This window comes from Athene noctua, chromosome 16 (assembly GCF_965140245.1).
Source record: "Athene noctua chromosome 16, bAthNoc1.hap1.1, whole genome shotgun sequence".
In the NCBI taxonomy this organism is placed as follows: Eukaryota; Metazoa; Chordata; class Aves; order Strigiformes; family Strigidae; genus Athene; species Athene noctua.
In genome coordinates this window covers 3,149,013-3,168,321 of record NC_134052.1, presented here as the reverse complement: position 1 = coordinate 3,168,321, position 19,309 = coordinate 3,149,013, and the positions used below count along the sequence as shown (strand labels likewise).

At 49.6% G+C, this 19,309-nt stretch overlaps 1 protein-coding gene across 2 annotated transcripts in view; it reads left to right on the top strand.

Annotated features, from left to right (window-relative positions):
• Positions 1-4,190: 4,190 nt before the first annotated feature.
• Positions 4,191-19,309, top strand: part of ACSS2 (acyl-CoA synthetase short chain family member 2) — a 34,871-nt gene continuing 19,752 nt past the window's right edge. For both annotated transcript variants that reach the window (XM_074920083.1, XM_074920082.1), the window contains exons 1-2: positions 4,191-4,345; positions 4,627-4,822. In XM_074920083.1, the coding sequence (XP_074776184.1) occupies positions 4,222-4,345; positions 4,627-4,822 (320 nt within the window). In that variant the 5' untranslated portion in view covers positions 4,191-4,221. The remainder of the gene's footprint in view (positions 4,346-4,626; positions 4,823-19,309) is intronic.

Here is a 19,309-nt window from a genome sequence, read left to right as displayed (position 1 = left end):
GCCCACGCTCAGCAGAGCCTCATCCCAGGCAAACTGGATACCCTCACCCAGTGCACAGCCCAGTGACCCAGACATGTTCTCCCATGGCAGGGCTGTGCCACAGCACGCCTGGGACGTGTCTCAGTAGGCTCCCTGTGGTGGCAGAGATGGTGAGAAGCGTGGAGACCCTTTGAGGTGCACTGGCAGCATGCACCTAGTGGGGCATGGAGGTTTTCACCACTCTTAACCCATGTGGCTTTTAGAGTGGAAGGGAGTTTGGATCAATTGAGCAGGGTGAGGTGGGGCAAGTGGAGAGAGGAGACATCTGCTTGTTTCAAGCTACCACATATCTGATATGCTCAGTTATTTGCATGAAGAGGCATGTGATTCACGCACATATTTTGGCAATAAGGCCATTCAGAAGGGAATGCCCTGTGGCCTCAGCTGGAGTCCCCAGGGTAAGTCAGGGGCTCTACTGGAGCAGTGCTTGGCCCAAATTAACACAAGTTTCCCATGCAAGCCTGCCTCCTGTTCACCCTGCTGTACAGAAGGCCTGAGATGCACGGACTGTTTCTGATTTTCCATCTTCTTTTCCCCACTCCCAGCATCTCTAGGACAGAAGTCCCGCATGTCAAGGATGGTGCAGTGAAGCGTCCCACCACAGCCACTGAGCTGCTGTTGGTGCTGCACTAGAAAAGCTGTTTCCAGAGTACGCCAAGCAGACAGTGTGAGCAAGGCACCACATATCCTGGCCAGTATCTTTTCTTTGATCCTCTGAGTTTCTGCAAGAGACCTTAATATGCATTAACGCGTACCCTTTACATACTTTTATTCCTCTACAGGAAGAGAAAATGAAGGTCCCAAAATGCAGCTGATTTTCCAGGGCTGCCTGGTGAGAAAGCAGAGCTGGGAGCACCACACACCAGCTCCCAGGGCAGGAGCCCAGCTGGATGCAATCTGCCCTGGAGTAGAGGGAGCTGGAGTAGTAAAGCATAGTCACGCAGCAGAAGCCCTTTCCCTAGAGCCTATAAAATCACTGAAGGGAGGCCTGGACACGTCTATATTTCAGCTATGGACTGCTGATAGGGCTGTGTTTGTGCCATGGGGGTCTGACTGGTGGTACCAACTATGCAGTTCACAGCCCTGTACACAGGTTCTTGGAGGGTTATCAGACTCCTGCAAGAGGAGAGAGCATGGGAAAAAGCATCCAGACGGCTATTCTGAGTTTTCCTCTTTGCAGGTGTGTTGTGAGAGATGATGCAGCTGCTCCCCATCAGGCAGCTTCCCGGGACACAGCTGTGGACAGCTGGAGCACAACAGAATTCCCTGCCTGTGGCAGCCCACACTGGGCAATGTTGGATGGAAGACAGCTGACAGGCTGGTAGGACATGGTGCTGCTCTGTCCCCATGGCTCAGTACATCCTGCCTACAGCAGGCAACAGTTGCTGGAGAGAAATCATGTTGTCACTGAGCCTGGTGGAGAATTTCAGCTGGACAAATCACTGAAAGCAAAAGGCCAATAAGAAGGAAACCAGAGGGTGCCTCCTAGACCTGCAAACCCCCCCTTTGTTGGCTCTGGGGCACCTGTCCTGTGACAGGGAGAGTGATGAAGCTTTTACCCAACACTGGGGTGAACTACAGGCCCCTGTCTGGCATGAAGTGGGACAGGTTTGTTAGCAGGCTGCTAAGTGCCACTGGTAAATGCAAAATCCTCAAGATAAAGGAGACTAAAACTAAGGGTTGGTAACTTGTAATAGAAAAATTTCAGTGTGAGGTGGATTCTGAAGGACTTTTTAGAAGTGCTGGGTTTCTCCTGCTTCTCAAGAGATGCTCAGTGTGACTTCCAGTTAGGGTTGTTAAATGATGAGCCACATGTACCCCAGAACTCATGGGGCTGTGCCTAGACCATGACTCCAGGGAGAGTGCTCGAGGAATGCAACTCCCATAGCTCCTGGGGAGCTTCAAAATTATCCATGCCAGAGAGCCTAGGCTGCATGGCCAAACTGACTTTTTCTTCAATAACCTCTTTATGTAATAGGGAACCTGAAGGTAATGATAGTGCTGGCTGGTGGATGGAAATACCTTGCAGGGTTTGGCTGTATCTGTACTACGTCTGTCCATGGAGCAAGCCTGGGCTTGGAGACTGGCGGTCCCAGGCTAAAGCTCAACAGGGAATGTGCTAAAATTTGGCTTCTGGATGGATATCAACTTCTGCTGGAGACTTCGCCTTCATCCATGTGGTTTGCTAGTAGATACTGACTCCCTATACCCTAAGATCTAACTATTCCTTCTTGTGACTTTTTTTGTTAATAACAAAAAAATGAATAATATGAGGCCATGCTGCAGCTTTCCAGGACGGGGATTTTATACCATATGGCTAAGGAAGCTTTGTTATATGTGCTACAGTGTGGTATGAGGGTGGCTGACCGATTTGGGGTGTAAAGCCTGCTGAAGTCATGTTGGAGAGGTGTAGAGAGCATCTCTGGAGTGATGCTGCCTGCAGGATACGGTCCATGGAGGAAGGTTTCATGTGAACTACTCCTGGGTTTCATCTTGGAGGAAACGAGCTATGTCCTCCCAAATGGATTCACAGAAGAAACTTTGCCCTCAAGCAGCGTGGGCAGTGAGCAGACTAACACCAGAGCAGGGAGCTGCGGCATGGATGTGCCCTTCAAAACTGGGGAGCATCCTTAACAGAAAATACACACCAGCACCAGCTACTTTTGTCAGCAGAAGAACTATTTCTGGACTCTTTGGTGATGAGAACATTGCATGGAGTGGCAGATGATGCTCACCAGTCCACGGGTTTGCACCTCCTGCAGCATCCAGTAAGGCAATACTCCCAGAGAGTGCATTAAACCCTGGAAAACACCAGGATCCTGGAGTAGGCTGTACCTGCTCACTGACAGCAGACCACTGGTCTCCAGCCTGAGAAATGCTACGCCAAGTTCAAGGTTATGGACTTTTATCTTTTGAGTGCTCCTTGGCCCCAGCCCAAATGCCACAAAAATTGCCTGTGGCTCCAGAGCAAGTGGCTCCCTGGGCACAGCAGCGCTTTGCTCAAAGGGCTGCGATTCCCCAATGCAGAAGGGACGTTCAAGGTTTCAGCAGCCTACCTAGGCAGTGCCATCGGGGCAGCCTGGCTCACCGCAGGAAATGTTAAGGATTGAGCTGACCCTGGGTCTGCTGCGGGAGGTGCCACCATAGGCAGCTCCTGCCTCTAAGGCCAGAGACTCACAGAATCACGTTGGTTGCTTGGGAGACCCCAGGTCCAGCCTCCTGCTCCAACAGGGCTGGTTGCTCGGGGGCTTGTCTGGTTGAGGTTTGACTGTCTTCAAGGGTCCCCGTTCCAGCAGTTGACTGGCTTCTTGGTGAAAAAATTGTTTAATTTCTCACTAACTACACAAGATCTGTAGATTTTTTGCAGGGGAAAGGCGGTCAGTGAACTGGCGTGGCTCAGTGCTCACCCAGCAGTCAGTGGTGGGAAGCGGAGTGTTGTGAGTCAAAAGGAAGGTTGTTTTCTGCAGGGGGGCGAGCGCCTCTGGGCCTGTTTTGGGGGTGCCGAAGGAGGATCTCATGGGCGGTGCCCTCAGCTGTCCCCCGGCGCCTGGCGAAGGGGCAGGGACGGGCCCCGAGGGGCCGTGGCTCATGGGGGACACCGCGGTTGATGGGGCGGCGCTGCTAACGGGGGGCGCTGCTGGCGTGAGGGAACGTGGCTGCTGACGGGGGACACGGGCTGTCAGGGGGACGCTGCTGACGGGACGGCCACGGCTGCTAAGGGGAGACACTACTAATGGCGGGGCCGCGGCTGAGCGGGAACACCGCTGACGGGGGGAGACACCGCGAACGAGGGCAGCACGGCTGGCAGCATGAGACGCGGGTGACAGAGGGACTGGGCTGGCGGCGGAGACTCCACTCACGGGGGTGACGGGTGTGACACGGCTGAAAGGGGGACATGGCGGCTGGGGGGAAACATGGCTGCCGGGGGCTCATGGCTGACAGGGCGACATGGCTGACAGACAGGAGGCGCCGCCGGCAGCGCGCCCCGGCTGCCGGCGAGCCCCGGGCCCGGGCCGGGCCGGGCTCCGCGGGCCCCGCCGCGGCGGGCGGGCCGGCTGCGGGGCGCTGCCCGCCCCTCCGCCGCCGTGAGGGCGGGCCGCCGCCGTCCCCGCCCCCGGTTCCGCGCCGCTTTGAAGCGGGCTCGGCGGCCGCCCGCCCGCCCAGAGGCGCCGGCGCCCCGCCATGGTGTTGCCCGGGGAGCAGGCCCGGCTGTACCGGCCGCGGCCCGAGCTGCTGCCGGCGGCGCACGTCCCCTCGCTGCCGCACTACGAGCGCCTCTACCAGCGCTCCGTGGAGGAGCCGCACGGTGAGCGCCGGCGGCGGGAGCCCCCTCCGGTGCCCGCTCGCCCCGGGCGAGGGCCGCGGCGGGGCGGGGGAGGCCGGCGGGCGGCGGGGGAGCGGTTCCCGCACGGCGCCGCCGGTTCCTCCGGGGGCTGCTGGCGGGGCGGGAGGGGGTGGCCGGGCCGCGGCGAGTCCCCCACGCGTGGGGTGCGGGAGCGCGGGGGCTGCCTCGCTCGTTCCTTAACGCGTTGCCTTCCTTAGCCGTGCCGCTTTCTGGGCTGTGAGCTCTGGCCGTTGCCTTTGCAGAATTTTGGGGTGACATTGCTAAAGAGTTTTACTGGAAGAGGCAGCCCACGGGGCCCTTTCTGAAGTATAACTTCGATGTGACGAAGGGGAAGATCTTCATTGAGTGGATGAAAGGGGCGACCACCAACATCTGCTACAACCTTCTGGACAGAAATATCAGTGAGAAGAAACTCGGGGACAAAATTGCTTTTTACTGGTAAATTTCTGGTTTTATTATGGTGTAGAAAGTGTGTAAATACCATGATAAAGTCTACAAGCACCGTTTATTTCTATTGAGCTGAATGAAAACATGGTAAAAGCTGAGAGGCTTTAATCTTTGGTACAGCAGGCGTTTGCTTTATGTGTGTTTGAGAAGAGTTGGGCAGTGGCGCTCCTCTGCCCATCCCGGGATGCACAGAGGTGGCCCAGTGTAGCAGCGGGGAGCTCCTGACTTGCAGCTGCACCTGCTAGAAGCTAAGAGCAGTCAGACGGTATGAGGCAGGTGCCACAATTCCCTAATGAAGCTGGTAGATGTGGGTCAAGACATGGGATGAAGAACAGCTAACATCCAAGAGCAAAAAGCTAATAAACCCCAGATCTCCTGTCTCATGTTTTGTGGGTCTGGCAAGTTTCCACACCTGTGGCAGAAAGGCTCTCCAAACACCTAAGCTTTTATATCTATATATTCCTTGCACTAGAGCGTGTATACGTGTATAACGCTGTGCTGCTTTCAGAAAGGCTCTGTGTTGTCTTTCAGAAGAAAAGTTAACTTCTAGCCCCATGTTTTGGTTTTATTTTTTTTTTATCAGAGTAGTTACTAGCATTAAAAGCCATGTGGAACCTGAAATTTTCATAGTGAGGCAAAACAGATTTCACTGGTGATGTCCAAGATCCAGAATTAATGGTCTCCTGCAGAACTAGCTCAGCTGGCACCACAGCTGTGTCCCCAAACTGAGAACGGTGCCTTGCCCACCCACACATTTTGCTGTTGCCCTTGAACTAGCATGCTTTTATGTTGCATCAGTATGACTGTATGTGGCAGTACAGAAACACAATTAAATGTACGACTTGTTAGGGATGCAGTAACCTGTTGGGTTATGGGGAATCCCTTCAGCAGAGCAGCTGGAGCCTTACTGTCATTGCAGTAAAAATACCAGATGCTGTAATGATGAACAGCTGTGCTGCTCTGAGTGATTTTGTGCAGCTGAAGGGTCCCTCCCCAATCACCTGGTGTAAAGGTGACTAGGGGCTACCCTGCTACAGAAAAGAACATGTTTATATACCAGTGTAGTCTGGCTGCAAGTGTAAAATTGGGTTTATACTAGAGTTTGGATCCATAGGGCTTCAGTAAAAGAATTACACTGCCTGGCATATAATCATATTCATAAAACACAGGTGAAATGGTGGAAAGTACTTCCCTGCTAGTTAAATACCTTCTCTAACTCAATCGAATGTAAAATAACTGCAGCTTCTGAATGAAAACTCTTTTGTAAACTCATTCAGGTAAAGGCGTGTCGGCAAACAAAGCCATTTGGCAGGCCAGCGCTGGCGGCTGTGCTGGGGTTTATGGAGGGAGTGGGCACATCATTCTTCTTGCACATAAACCTTTGGGTGACAGCTAGGCAACAGCCTACAGCTTTGATTTGGTCTTGGTGAAGACTGTTCTTGTTAGTTATTATTCTGGCAGCCTTTGTGGGGGTATTTGTGATGCTGAGCAAAACTTGGAGTGGATATTAAAATGGTGGGTGTCTGTCAGTTGTGTTCACAGTGCTGAAAAACAAGGTCTCTCTTCCTCCTTAGCAGACAGTTTTCCCTGACTATTTTGGGATAAACTCTCCTAGCGTTGTTCTGTCAAAAGTGACCTGGCACTGGGGTGTGTGGAACTGCCAGCTGGGAATGTTGGTGGGAGGGATGGAAGAGACATGCCAAATGTGACATGTGCGGTACTGACCTGCAGACTTGTGGCACTGAGGTCTTGAAGAAGCAGGGCTGAGGGTTGCCACTTGTAAAATTACTTTTCTAGAAGTGTGCACGTGCCTCTCTGGACACACGCGATTCTTCAGTAACAAAATGTAATTGCTGTTGTCTTGTCCTTTCACATACTGTGTTTAACACTATTGAATGAGCCTGTTTTCCTAAAACACTTGAGACTTGTCACACTGTATGAAAGGTCAAAAAAGAAATGAGAGCCTCTGAAAGCCAGAGGATTCCTGAGAAAATTTTGATTTATTTTTTTTTAAATACCTTGGCCACTTGCTTCTAAGAAAGTCTGTAGCCTGCTAGATGGGAAAAGGTGCTGAGCTTATACCAAGGTATCAGTGACTGCTCAGCTCTGATTGCTTTGAAAAGATACAAGACAATGGTATTTGCTTTCAGAGGAGAGAAATCATGGAAAAAGTGAATAATATTTTGAGGCATTGCTGAGTGGCTCTGAGAACAGATGTGTCCTGACAAAACTCAGAGCTGCTGTGCCCTGCTGATCGTGGCTGCCTCAGGTTTTGCATGGGCTGGAAGAAGCGAGCAGTTCATCTGGATCTGTTGTGGCCAGGCTGCTCTGAAGGCTCCTGCACCACCAGCAGGCTAGGGCTGCCCACGCTGGCTCCACTCTGAGGGTCTAATCCCAAACCACATGGAATTGCTCTTTCAGCACAAAGGGCAGTTCGCCGGATTGCTTCACACTGCAGAACTTGTACATAGGTGACATTTACTATTGTGGTACCATCCTCTTGCTGCTGTTAGGGCTATGCGGTTCAAAATGACCATCCGGAGTCAGTAGCAAACAGTTGCATTTTCCCTGTTGCCTGTTTCAGTATGGTAGCTCTTGCTGCTTGTGAACGTTACAAGTATTTCTGTTTTCTGCTGCTTTTGATTCCTCTTTCTCTGTTTGGTATTGCTGATGTGGCCTAAAAAGGAACAGAAGCTCCAGGAAATGTTTCTGATAAAGTGCTGCTCTTAAACGTGAAACCTCTTTCATAATTGCATGGAAAGGTTCAAGCCAGCAACACTGGTTACTGTGCAGGTAAGATACCTGCGGTGGTTTTCGTGGGCCTTGTGGTTGAAATGCACTGGACACGCTGGCTGGGACACTGAGGACACTTGCAGGGGACTCAAAGCAGTGCTGAGGACTTTGTCAGTGGTGGGTAGTGTTAATTAGAGCAGGAGCACGGTATGCCTTCACCATGCTGTAGGCATACCTGCGTTGCATGGACAAACCCTTAGTTCTGTGCTGAAGTGCCTGTTAATAATTTCATATAAACATCAGCCTGGGCAGCTTGTTGGGTGAAAATATAACCAGGTGGGAATTTGAGGACACCACCTATGACAAAACTGTCTCTAATTAGACCCTGGGGGGTGAAGGTGCCTGGCTGGAGCCTGTTCTCTGTGTAACCTGTGCGTAGTTGAAGTGCTAAATTCTTGCCATTGTTTCTCAAACCAGTCACCCCAGCTGCAGTACTGGTGGGTCCTGGTGGGACCAGGGGGCAGGGGCAGGAGGTAGAGCTTTGCACACTATTTTTAGCCTCCCTGCAGCCTAGGTGCCTGGGCTTAGCAGGGTGCTGCTGGCATCTGCTGTCTTTGGGAGACTATCAATTTTCTGCTTTCTTGTGCATACATATAAAATAACACATCTAGGAAGGACAAATAAAGATAGCAGAGGCTGCCAGATCTTACTGGAGCTTTGCTTAAACAAAAGAATAACTGCCTATGGTTCCCATTCTGGGCCTAGAACAAATGTGACATGCAAAGATAAAATGGAGGTGGTGGGATTTGGGGTTTTTTTAAATGTAATAAAGGATTTAGGGACTTTTAGCTGTGAGATTTCTTCAAGTAAATGTTTCTGTAAGGAAAAAAAAACCAACAACTATAGAGCATGTTTAAAAACCAAACCAAAACTAAAAAGGTCCAGAGCGCTTCTGGAGGCTTTTATTAGGAAACTGGAAGTAGTTTTTGGACAGCAGCCTTGCAGAGAGGATACAGATTGTCAAACACTGGTTCAGTCTAAATGTGCTGCTGGGACCAAATGGGACAAGACCACACCTGCTGGTTCCTGGGGCCCCTGCGTGCTGCCAGTGACTGTTCCTTGTCATGGACTTCTTCATTCTGGGAAGTGCCATCCCACAATCAAAATGAAGTCAGATGAAACTGTGTTTCAGTTGCATTTCTGTGAAGTTCTGGGCCTCTTCTGTTTGCAGAAATAATCTTGCTGTAAACTGCTGAGAACAAAGTGCTTGGTCTCCATAATCTAGTTCAGCATTGTGTTTTGTTCTTCTCTTTAGATAATTTTGCAGATATCAGTCTTCCATTACTGTCGTATGCCCAGATTCTGTGACTGAGGATGCTGGCTATTAACATCCAGACTTTCAGAAGTGCTTAATTGTGGCCAGCTTCTACAAGATGCACTCAGCTCTGCTACTCCCACCAGCTTCAGGACTTTTAAGTGTCCCTTGCCAAACTGACTCTTCATTACTTTGGTAACTTCCTGGATGACTTGTCAAGCTGCCAGTGATGCAGCCTCTTTCAACATTGTTCTGGTAGTGAAAGCCCATCCCTAAATCACACTGTTTAAAGAAAAAAATTCACCACTGGGAAGGTTGCTTTTACTGATGCACATTTGCAGACGGGTGCCTGCAGGCTGCTGAGAGCAGTCAAAGCTGTGTTGCAGATGCTACCAAACGTCCATACTCAATCCTGCTGTGTCCCTGTTACTACTGTGGAGGGATTGCTTCCACAGAGGATTTAAGTAAGCTCTACAGCAGCAAAAAATGTTACAGAAAAGTAACCATGTGTTTGGTTTATGCTCATGCACCACCCAGGCTCAGCACAGCTCCTTCACCTGGTGGGGTTTCTCCATGGGAAAAGGGGTGGCCCCACTCAACCCTGAAAATCAGAGAAGCTCTTTGGGGTGCGTCCTCAGTAATCCATGTCATCTCCCCATTGTGTGTACTGAGACTGGAGTGATAGATGGGTTGTCTTGGCAGATAGTAATTATGTTAGAAGCATTGCTGGACAGTACAATGCTTCTGGAAATCAGGCAGGTGAACCTAAAGTAGGTAATTAAATACATTGAATGTACTTGGATGCAATTAACCTCTTTCAAGGGCAATTATAGTTCTAGCTTTCCACCACAGAAAGTGTAGCTGTCTTCTGGGGGGTTTTGTGAAATCTTCCAGTCTGGGAGGGAGTTTACAAAACTGGCTGTCTCTGCCTGAATGCTTTAGAGCGGTGTTTCTCATACCTCCAAACAAGAACATCTCTGCTTTGTGGGGCCCTCTGTGACTCGGAGCTGCATGGGTTGTGCAAGAGTGGGAATGGTGGGAGCATCAATAGAAACCTGGTATTAAAATAAGGAGTAAAGGGAGTAGCTGTTGCAGCTCAAATGCATCCAGATCATGTGCTTTTCTGATTTCTTTAGTGGAATTCTTCCTCTCCCAGTTCTGGGACAGTCACCAACCAGTATGGTTAGTGCTGTGGCAGTACTGCAAACAGCTGCTGTTTGGATGCTTGTATATGAGTGCTAAGTGGGACAGGAGGGACTCATAGCTTGTCCTCAGGTGTAGCTCCCTGACTTTTCTCCACTGGTGGGTGGAGTCTCCATCTGCAGCTGTGGGCTGTTCAGAGCAAGAGCTTGCTGGACTCAAAAAGAATCTATTCCATGTAATCACTCTGATTGTCCTACTGTGGATCTGGTTGTAGATGAGATACAAAGATGGGGCTGCCCCAGGGAAGCATGGTGATACCTGCTTAAGGGTTTGGAGATTCTTGGTTTGGCCTGAGGGGCTGGAAAATCGTGGTCTGAAGCTTGTTTCCAAAGGCCAGTTTTCTCCTGTTGTATCTTGAGGTTCTTCTGTCCCAGGTGTTTCTGTTAATGGCTTGCTCTTTGTGCTGCATCCTACATCCTCTCTATTACTAGTGAAACCTCTGAGATAGTTACAAGGTGAGTGGTTGTGCCAAAGGGATGACCTACCTATGTGAGAGTAGCAAGATCCCTTCTCCAGGCAGCTGCTGTCCTGTGGGGTTCCAGTGTGTGGGGTGTGCTTTCCTGGATGCTGTGAGTCAGGGTTTGAGTGTCATGTTACTCAGCCGTCAGGCACAGAGTCACTTGAAATTGTTTTTCCCATCTGAGGGCTGAATCGGAAGCAGAACTTGACTCACCCTTTTCTCAAGGGGTTGACTCCCTGGGAAGGATGGTTGGTTTGATGTTTTGGAGATCTCAAGCCCCGTTCCTGCTCTGAAGAGCCTTTTCTGTCATAGGGTGCAGGGCAGGAGTGGAGAGCTGTATAGTGCTCTCAGCCTCGAGCTGCTCTGCCCTGCAGTGCAACAAAGGAAGGGGACAGCTATAAGGTTGGTGACCCCTTGATTACACAGTGCCTGTGGTCTCCTGTGGTCTTGCCCATTCAGAAGCACCCTGAGACTCGTGCCTCTTTGGGCAGGTGTTCAGCATTGTTGAAGATTTGCACTGGAAGTAGCTGTTACTGAGCTGGAATAACCTGTAATCCTGCTCCTGTAGGCAGAATGGGACACTTCTCCTCTGTTAAATTAAGTCAGTAAGGAAAGAAGGCACTTGTGTGGTTGCTCCATGACTGAGCAGTAAGGAGAGGGGTCGCTGTAAGGCCTTCTGCTTGGGAATGCACATCGACAGCAGCCTTGAATCAGGGGAGCAGCTTTCATTTGGGTTGTCTGAGCTGTTTGCTCGCATCCTTTTTCTCTGAAACCCTTGGTAGCTGCTACTGGCAGGGATACAGCATCCGCATATATAAATACAAGGGAATATCCAGGAAGTATTTGACCAGATAAACAAGTTGGATGTCAATAAATGCCTAGGATTAGATGGCATGCACCCCAGAGTACTGCAGGAACTTGAATGTGAAATTGCAGAGCTGCTGGCCAGGGTATGCTGTGTGTTATTGCAAAGGGCTGCTGTGCCAAGGGCTGGGAGGTTGCCAGCCCCACTCTGTCTAGCGAGGGCAATAGAGGGGGTCCTGGGAACTGGTAAATGCGACTTGCATCCCCAGTGGTACAGTGGAATCGGGTCACTGTGTGCATGGACCAGTGCAGTCTTGGGAAAGGTGATGGAGCTGCTGTGAAGTCCTGTTGGCAGACCTGCCGGAGCGCAAGGCGGGTGGCACTGAGTGCATGGATACGGCTGTTTTCAGACTGTCTTTATGAGGTTTCCCACAAAAGGTTGTTCAAGAAGGTTATTTAGCTGTGAATGGAAGAAAGGTCTTTCTATGGAGCTGGTTTAGTCTTACCCTTTGTTTCCTCGCTTTTAGTGGTCACTTTTCAGGACCAGCAGCAGGTCCCCCAAGGATCGGTGTTGAAACTGAACTTCTGATAGTGACCAGGCTTATGTGCTTTCCACATAAACAGCATCTGCTGCTGCTCCTGGAGACAAAACACCGGACCCTGGTTCTGACCCAGCAGGGTATTTTGTTTTAGTCTGAGAGGCTCTTGGCTGAGTTGCTGTGAACATCCCAGTGCTGAAGTGCAGTACTGCCATGTAAATGAGATGGCTTTTATGTTCTTATTTAGTATTTTTTCCTCATGAGACTCATTGTTCTGACAAAGGATCTGGCTCTGTTGATTCAGCACAAGGGATTTAATAATTTTTCACTAATTAATTCTTACACCTCTGTCTTAAGATGTTGGCTTACACCCTGTCCAAAGCCACCTTTCTGCATGGCAGAGCCAATAGCTCCCGGATTTTCTCACGTCTGTGAAACTTGTATCTTGTTACACTGGCAGATATTGCAGAACTTCGGTATGTTTTACAAATAGTTTGCTTACTGTTGGGAGGGGCATGGTGGTTATGCAGTCATGGCATATTGTGAATATTGGCAGGAGAGTTGAAACTTGGGGTGGATAAATGGAGTTCATGGACAGAGAGGATGATGAATTCCTGTACGGATTTAGGACATGGAATATCAGAGCCTTCAGTTTGCTCATTGGACTGGAAAACCTGATTATTTTATTTTAGCTGTGTGAATGGCTTGTGTGTTCTCCCCCGGCACCCTGGTGTGAATGGAGCAGAAGTGGACAAGGACTTAAGCTCAGTGTGGATGAGACTTGCTCCAAGTAGTAGTGTTTACAGGAGACAAAGTGATGAGGCTTTGCCAAAGAGGTGAGTGTGGGTGCTTGTTCCAAGCATGGCATTTTTCCTGTGGGTAGTTGCATTTGTTGTGCCTAGTGGGCTTTCTGTGCCCAGAGCTGTTAGGCTGTAGTATTAATTGCCAGGGCTTTGGTAAGACCTCTTGACTCCCACCAGTGCAACAAGCTTGCCTTTTCCTCCTGTGCCCTGCCCTACGTCAGAGCTTTTGCGCACGGCTGGAGCAGGGTTTCAGTTCACTGTTTGCATTTCTACACATCACTTAAATGTCGAAACATGTTGTGATATGAAATTGTGAGCCCTGGCAGTTCTCTGTAAATGCAAAGCCCGTAATTTTCTCAGATATCACCTCCCTTCTTTAGGGGAATCCCTCAAGAAAATTGATGGCCTTCCTGGTTACTTTCTCACACCTGCGTACCTGATAGTGAAGCATTCCTGTTGCTGCTGACCATATTCTAAGAGATGTTCTTTGCATAGAATGAGATGACAGTCCAGCAGGTGACATCTGGCCATCACCTGTAGAGGTTTTGAAGGCATGAAGTTGAAAGGCCCACCAAAAATTTGATTAAAAAATTTAATTTCCTACCATGGCCTTGATGAATACTGTTTGAGCCTCCAGTGATACCAGTTTGCCTGACATTCAGTGTTTCTAGAAGGTTTTGAAAATTTGGCAGTATGTTCCACCCAGAGATGAACTATTTTCCAAAATGGGACATCTCCCAGCTTCAGGTGGCTTGTTGACTGTTTTACTTATAGAAGCTTCACCCAGGATACATTTCGTGGCCGGACTACAAATTGTTTAAACAAGGAATCAGCTGTGTTGCGCTGGAAATAAGCTCTCCTCCCATTAGGCTGGTAAACGTAGTCTATGTTTCTCTGAAAATATTACTTATGGTAAACATCTAAAATGTTTCCTCTCATGTCAAACTCCCACATTCTTCTACAGTGTTCTGTGGATTTAGCTCGCAGGGTTAGAAGTGCTGGCTGAGGTCAGCCAGACGCCGTGACCTACTGCATAAGTCTTGCATATGGGCTCTGTTGCAACACTATGTAATCATTTTCTTTAAAAAAAAAAAAAAATTTTTTTTGGTTTAAAAATCTTATCTAAATAAAATAGGTAAAAAGCTATCACTTTTCTTCATTGGCTGTTCGCCTGTGTTAAGAAAGTAAAAACATAATTAGCGTTGATGCGTATCCTATTGGCTTGATGGTTACTCAATATCAACTGAGTAGGAAAAATCTGAAGCCACAGAGGAGCAGAATTCCCCTTGCCACTGAGCAGATAGACGTCAGTGCAGAGTGGCTGCTGACACCATTACCGGGGGATCTACATGTGATCTCTATTAATTGTAAACTCCCTTATTTTGTCAAATGTGGGAAAATAATAGTAGGTTTCCCTTGAAGAGGGGCTTGCTGACTGCTGATGATCCAGTCTCCTCTGAAACTGTTACCCTTGGGTGTTATGGATCTTCGTGTGTACAAACCCGATGGCGCTGACTCAACTAATTAGCTTATGCTGGCTGATGAACCAGCAGCAATGTAAGCCAGGAGGTGTCAGTTCCTTTAGAGATGTCTGAGCATCCCCTAGTCTAGACAAAAGGGCTTGAAGTAGATTTTTAGGGTGTAGCCTGGCAGGTGTGTGGGAAAATTGGAGAAAATTCTTGAAGGTTAATAAATAAACAAGTGATTTTGGAGCATTGTTCACCTCCGGCTGGGCTCTGCTGTAGGCATTGCTCAGGGTTATGATGAAGTGTACAGTTGGTGGACTGCACAAGATAAATATTTTTGCTTTAGATGCCTCTGGTACTTGTTCAGGTTCTGAAAGGCTGCAATACAAAGTAGCTGAGAATGTATTTAATGAGAAGGAAGGACAGCAAGATTGATGTGGTTTTTCCTATGGGATGCTAGCAGCCACCCGGGGTGTTGGGTGTTTTTTGTAGGCTGCGTTTCCGCATGGCTATTTTTAAAGGTGATTGGAAGACTGATTGTCTGATCATAGACCAGATGGTGGCCCAGTATCCATTTAGAAATACACTCTATTTTAGCTGTTTTGTGAAATATAGGCACAATAATACCGGTGTTTGAGTCAATTGAGCTGGAGAGGATGGATGTTGGAGGCTGGACACAGCCCATTGTGCTCTGCAGAGCACAGGCTCCTGCTTTGGCACAACACAGTGCTGTTTGCCAGCCTGGTTTGGTTTTTGTTACAGCAATAGAAACCTGTTCCTGCTGGGTACATGATCAACTGTTAGTTGAGATGGTTTGGCTCAGAAATCATAGAATAATAGAATGGTTTGGGTTGTAAGGGACCTTAGAGATCATCTGGTTCCAACCCCCCTGCCATGAGCAGGGACACCTTCCACTAGCCCAGGTTGCCCAAAGCCCCGTCCAACCTGGCCTTGAACTCTGCAAGGGAGGGGGCAGCCACAACCCTCTGGGCAACCTGTGCCAGGGCCTCACCACCCTCACAGGAAAGAATTTCTTCTTCATATCTAATGCAAATCTATTCTCTTTCAGTTTAAACCACATCCTATCACTACCTTCCCTAATAGAGTCCCTCCCCAGCTTTCCTGCAGCCCCTTTCAGCCCTGGGAGGCTGCTCTAAGGTCTCCCTGGAGCCTTCTCTTCTCCAGCTGAACCCCCCCAACTCTCAGTCTGTCCTCACAGGGGGGTGCTCCAGCCCCCTGATCATTTTTGTGGCCTCCTCTGGACCCACTCAAGAAGGTCCGTGTCCTTCTGATGTTGGTGCCCCCAGAGCTGGACCCAGCACTGCAGGGGGGTTGGGGGGTGTCTCACAAGACCAGAGCAGAGGGGGAGAATCCCCTCCCTCGCCCTGCTGGCCACACTGCTCTGGATGCAGCCCAGGACACGGTTGGCTTTCTGGGCTGCGAGCGCACATTGCTGGCTCGCAGGCAGTTTTCCATCCACTAATGTCCCTCCTCAGAGCTGCTCTCCATCCACTCATCCCCCAGCCTGCGTTTGTGCTTGGGATTGCCCCAGCCCATGGGCAGGACCTTGCCCTTGGCCTTGTTGAACTCCATGAGGTTTGCCCGTCCCACCTCTCCAGCCTGTCCAGGTCCCTCTGGATGGCACATCCCTTCCCTCCAGCGTGTCACCCCACCACACAGCTCGGTGTCATCGGTGAACTTGCTGCGGGTGCCTCGATCCCACTGTCCGTGTCACCAACCAAGATGTTAAACAGCGCCGGTCCCAACCCCGACCCCTGAGGACGCCACTCGTCACTGCTCTCCACCTGGACATGGAGCTGCTGACTGCAACTCTTTGTGACCATCCAGCCAATTCCTCATCCACCGAGTGCTCCATCCATCAAATCCATGTCTCTCCAATTCAGAGACAAGGATTTTGTGTGGGACGGTGTCAAATGTTTTGCACAAGTTCAGGCATCGGTTGCTCTTCCCTTGTCCACTTTATCTAACCCTGTCATAGAAGGCCACCACATTTCTCAGCATGATTTGACAGTGGAGCTTTGTTAGGCCCTACCTATGTGTATGAGGGGCACTGGAGGGGAAATCCGTAGCATGGCTATAATGCAGGTCTCTGTTAACTGTATGATTTTAGAAGGTGATACTGTTAAATTGATAAGATTTTTCTTTTCCCTGGGATTTCTATTGCCAGGTTTACTCAACAGTGTTCTCTCAGTGCTGCCAAGTATTTCTGAACATACTGGGAAAACCTTTTCACCAGCCTCCTCCAGGCTATGCTCTGTCGTTACACAACTTCTTTCTTGATCCGTGTCGTGATGCAACAGGATTCCAGGCTGAGCTTTCTGGGAAACCTTTTATTCAAAAATACTCTCAGCCTTCCCAGAACTCCTTTGGGTATTTGCTGCCATGCGTTACTGTGGTGGGAGATAGATGTGAAGCATGGACAGGGCTGGGCAGTTTGTCCCATTGTTAGGAAATGGTCTTATGAAGGTGTTTTGCAAACACTGTTTCAGGCCCCCAACTCCCTTCTGGTGTCAGCGGTGCAGACCCTGCTGGAAACCCTTCTGCTTTGGGCAGTGTGTCCAGGAGCATTTCCATATTGAACAATCCGTGCAAATATAAGCATTTTTCTGATTATCTTACACAACTGGTCTCTCCAAACTTCACGTTTCAACATAATCTGTTTTCTCAAGGAAAGATTTTAAATGGCGCGCTCTACGCATTCCTGTGTTGGGTGGGATAAGCAAAACCGGGGGTAGAGGGAGAAATTGAGGGTGGGTTTTTTTTCAGTTTGGGTGGCTGTTGTTCCCTAACTACTAAGCTGTCTCTAGGCAAGCCCTTCTTCAGGCTGCAGGTTTCCTGAGTCTCCTGAGAACAGCCAAGGCCAAATGGCAGCAGGAGGTTTGTGAGCAGCTGGCAGCCGCAGTAGCTGAGCACGCAGCCCGCGTGTGCTAGCGCAGGCGTCGGAAAGGCCCGGGGCTCTCACTGCCCATGCGGCGTGCACGTGAGCCCCTTCCCCAGATGGCAGGAGCTTGGCCCGGCTGAGCTCTGCCTGGCATTTCAGTTGCTCTAATTCTGGACATGGGGCTGATCGGGAAGCCACGAGCCCGTCTGGCTGCCCCCAGTGACCTTGCACGTGAGGAGGTGCCACTGTGCAGGAGCCTGTGGTAGAGGAAAGCTTCTTCCTTCACCTTATACCGTGCTCTGGGGACAGGCTGCTGGTGGAGCAGGAGCTGGAGAACTTGCTGTCTCCATGCACCACCTTGGTCCCATGCTTAGGAGGGATTTTGGTGTCTGAGTGTGTTTTAATCTAGATGGCACCAAAGGTGTTTCAGGGCAGACATGCCCACAGTCCCTGTCCCTGCTCTACTGGAGGCTTTCTGTGGTTCCCCACTGGCCAAATTCTCCCTGTGACATCAAAGGGGCCTTTGCCTTTTCCAACACCTTTTTCAGACTGGCAATCTGTGTTATTTTAAGGGTGATTTCCAGCAGCTAAAATGTGGAGCCTTTTTCCTGCATTAAGCAGAGCTGCTCTGTGCTGCTATTGCCTCTCTGCCAATCAGGGAATGAAACCTGGTGGCTTTGAGATGGTTTACTTTGCTCTGAAAACTTACCTTCCAGGTGCCCCACAGCCCATCTGAGCTTGGTAATTTTGGGTTAATGCTTTTATTTAAGGGCGATGTGGTCACAGGAGTGTAGAGGAGAAAATGAAATGTTCTTCAGCCCCTTTGGTCCTTGGTGGGAGCATTTACAGGGGTCAGATAGACTTTGGCTTTGTGCCCTAGTTTGCTTTGGTCTGTGATTTTTCCCTTTTTGACTGACTGCAGATGGTCTGGCAGATCTTGAAAACTTGTATCACTTCAGTTGCTTGGCTTCATGTCATCATTTTCTCCCATACACCAGCTTTTCTTAGTGGTGTTATAACCCTTGTAAACCACCATTATCATTGGCAATTACCTTAAAAACCATAATTCCCACTGATGCAACCTGTGCTTCCTGCTGCTCCGTGCAGATGCTAAGGCAGCATTGCACAGGGAAGCTGTATTCATTCATTACTCAAACAGGTTATACAAATAATTTTTTTTTTAGAAATCTGGTGAAAGAGAATAACCAAACAGCATTGTGATTCATTTTTGGGTCAGCTTTGCAGTGTCCATTTGGGTGCTCTGTGAAGTGTTCATCCTCTTGGCCACTGAGCTGTAGCAGGTTAAGAAGTTAACCACCCTTCCCTGCTGCTTGTTGTCCTACAGCTGAGATGAGCTCAGCGTGCTTGGATGGGCAACGTAAGGCTCGCTTGGTTATGTGGCCGAGGCTGAGCAGTGAGTGCTTTGAAAAGTCCTGTAGTCAGCCCTGATGCTTGGCAGAGCCCAGTAACTTCTTAACCTGCTTTGGTGCAAATACCCAGGAGTGCATCTGGCCACAGCTTCCCTCTCCCATGCTTCTGCTCTGCATCCCTGACTGCTCCACAGGGTCAACACTTGAGTTAAAGTGACTCTAAAGAAATGCTTGCCTGCTCCTACAAACCACTTTTCCTACTACACAATGTATATACAACACTAAATCTTTTGCTAGCCTGTGTGGTCACTCTAACGGGGAAGCTTAACCTTGATTTAGCTACATGGGCACCAGGTGAAATAGGTCTGTGGCTCTGCATCTCCAAAACTCCCAGCTGAGCAGGCAGACAGTCCCTGAGCCTCCTCTAAGCATGGCTGTGCTGTGGAGGTGACAAGTGTTCAGGTTTCTCACCTGAAGTTTTCTTCCTCTCCTGCCCAGGGTGACTTCTGCAAGTGATTGTTTCTTGCAGAAATGCTGCTAGGGCCACCAAAGGCGTGTGCCGTGGGGCTTGTGTGTGTACCAGTGCCTGTTCAGAAATGGACAGCCTGTTATTTTAACTGCTGGCAGAAGGGAACAGCACGGTAAGTGCTCTGCAGAGCCTGTGCTTCCTTTAATACGTTGTCAGGGATCTATTTTGTGCAGAACTGGGCACTACTGTGATGGTCCCCGATGCCCTTGGGCTTATCTGGTCCTGGCAGTGAATGGCTGCAGGCAGCTAGAAAGCTATCATCTCTGCATGAAACCTGCCTTTTCCAACAAAGCACCAAGTTCTAGGAGAAAGCCTGCCTTGGAAGGTCCCCATTGTGCATCTGTGCATTTAGTT